The 2083-nt window shown below is 51.1% G+C and overlaps 1 protein-coding gene across 1 annotated transcript; it reads left to right on the forward strand.

Moving 5' to 3' along the window:
• Positions 1-9: 9 nt before the first annotated feature.
• ASPGLDRAFT_62336 (uncharacterized protein) lies at positions 10-687 on the forward strand (the record flags this gene model as incomplete). The annotated part of the gene is made up of 1 exon (XM_022548525.1): positions 10-687. One exon carries the CDS (start codon positions 10-12, stop codon positions 679-681), a length of 672 nt encoding a protein of 223 aa, XP_022395470.1. The 3' UTR covers positions 682-687.
• Positions 688-2083: the final 1396 nt, after the last annotated feature.

Consider the following 2083-nt stretch of genomic DNA (forward strand, 5'->3'; position numbering starts at 1 on the left):
ATCCAAGATATGTTTGATAAGCAGACAGAGGAAATGAAAGCTCTACAGTACTCAATGCAGTCCCTGAAAGCAACCAATAGCCCCCCAGCATCTAACCCCTCCGGCCATGCAAACTCTTATCAGGATGCGGCTCTAGCAAGTCACCTGACATCAACAAAGTCCTCTTTGGTCTTGAACTGGATGCAGGGCAATACCAATGGATCCATTGGCACAAATGGAACACTAAGCACCTCTCCAAGCAACCAAGCAACCCCATTTCCACTGAAAACAGACCTGGAGATCCATATCCAAGGTACAGACCACCAGATCATCGACCCGTTGCGCCACCAGAAGGAGGCCAAGGTTGTGGAGCAGGCAAACCAGGCCATTAAAGAATCAAACAATGCTATAATTGTCCACCGGTCAGTCTCTACAGGCTGCATCCTGCCCAGCAGGGATGTTATCCTGCATGCAGAGAGCCTGGAAAATGTGGAACAACTAGCCAGAGCAGCAAAAGACTGGTGCCTCACCTTTGGAGACAATGCAACCATCAAAAGAAGAACTTATCACATTGTTATGAACAGTGTCAACTGCAAGCTTGATCTAGCAGCTGCCCCAGCACACATTAAGGTGGATAACTTAGGACGCCTGGCCTCTGCCCCCACAGCAATCACATACACTGGGTGGCTTCTTGGTCCTTGACATATCACAGAACACAAACCAGAAACATCAAAGCTAATTGTCAAGTTCAACAATGACTGGGCTGCAAATATAGCCATACTGCTTGGCCTGGCAATTGACGGCCGTGACCACCCGTGCGAATACTACAACCAAACTCATTGGATCCAGCAGTGCTTCAACTGCCAAGCATATGGCCACATAGCCTGAAACTGCAAGTGACCTACCTCCTGTGCATACTGTGCACAAAACCATTCCTCTCAGGACTGCCCTACAGCAAGAGACCATGCCAAGGCCCAATGTGCAGTCTGCCAAAAACAGAACACTAAGCAAAGTGAGAAGACCTCAGAGGATCACTTTGCCTTTGACTGCAGCTGTCCAGCTCATGTGGAATGAGTGGAGACTGCACGTCATAACAGAGCACATGGATGTGGATGGTATGAGAGTGCTCCAGTCTCTCTTGGCTCTGTAGGCCTCTCAGGGGAGGAACAAGGCCAAGACCCCACCCCTGCAGAAGCTGCAGAGCACCACACTCAACACTGTGGCCCAGGCCAACCCAGAAAGAGCAATAAAAGACCCTGCACAGAAGATGAGCCTGAACTAAATAGTGTTATGGCGGATACCCAACCAGAAAATGAGATGAATGCCCAAACCCAGACTCTGCAGCCCAGAGAGGGCCCTTGCCAGCAAACTAGAGCAAGAGCTCTCAGTGCCCCAAGCACTGACACTGCTCCAAGAGCACTCAGACAGACTTGAAACTGATGCAAAAGCTATAATCAGCACCATGGTCAAGAGTCTGATGATGAGCAAAGCCAGTATTACTCCAATGAAGACCCAATGGAGGAAGAACTGTAATCAATGATGGATCTTAAACAAATTCAGATCCTGCAGGCCAACTGCTGGAAATCATGTGAGAAAGTGATGATACACCTCTTTGGTGAGAAAGAGGTGCGCGACCTAGAGATCCTGGCTATCCAAGAGCCCTATATTAACAGACACACAGACCAAGTGACCACATATTCACAAATGCTCAGAAACCGCTTTCACCTCCTGATCAAACCTACTAGCAAGGACACTAACGTGGCTGGGATTAGAGTGTCACTCGGGGCGGGGTGGGGCGGGCTTTGGCAGGCGATGCCCCGCCCCAGCGGGCTTTGGGGCGGGGTGAGCCATAACCCTTCCCGCCCCAAGGCCCCGGTGGGTTGGGGCGGGTTTTGGCCCAAAACCCCGAGACTCTCCAAACTATACCCAATCAGTCGATCGTAGAGTTGCATTCGGCGCGGTTTGGCGCGGATGGAGGGTGCCCTCCATCCACGCCGCGTGGATTTTGGATGCTCAGGCTTGGATCCGCATCCGCGCCAAAATCCGCGTGGATTGGCGCGGATTAAGCCGCAAAAGCCGCAAGATTCCGCGCTATGCCTATTTA

The sequence above is a fragment of the Aspergillus glaucus genome (assembly GCF_001890805.1).
Source record: "Aspergillus glaucus CBS 516.65 unplaced genomic scaffold ASPGLscaffold_41, whole genome shotgun sequence".
Classification (NCBI taxonomy): domain Eukaryota; kingdom Fungi; phylum Ascomycota; class Eurotiomycetes; order Eurotiales; family Aspergillaceae; genus Aspergillus; species Aspergillus glaucus.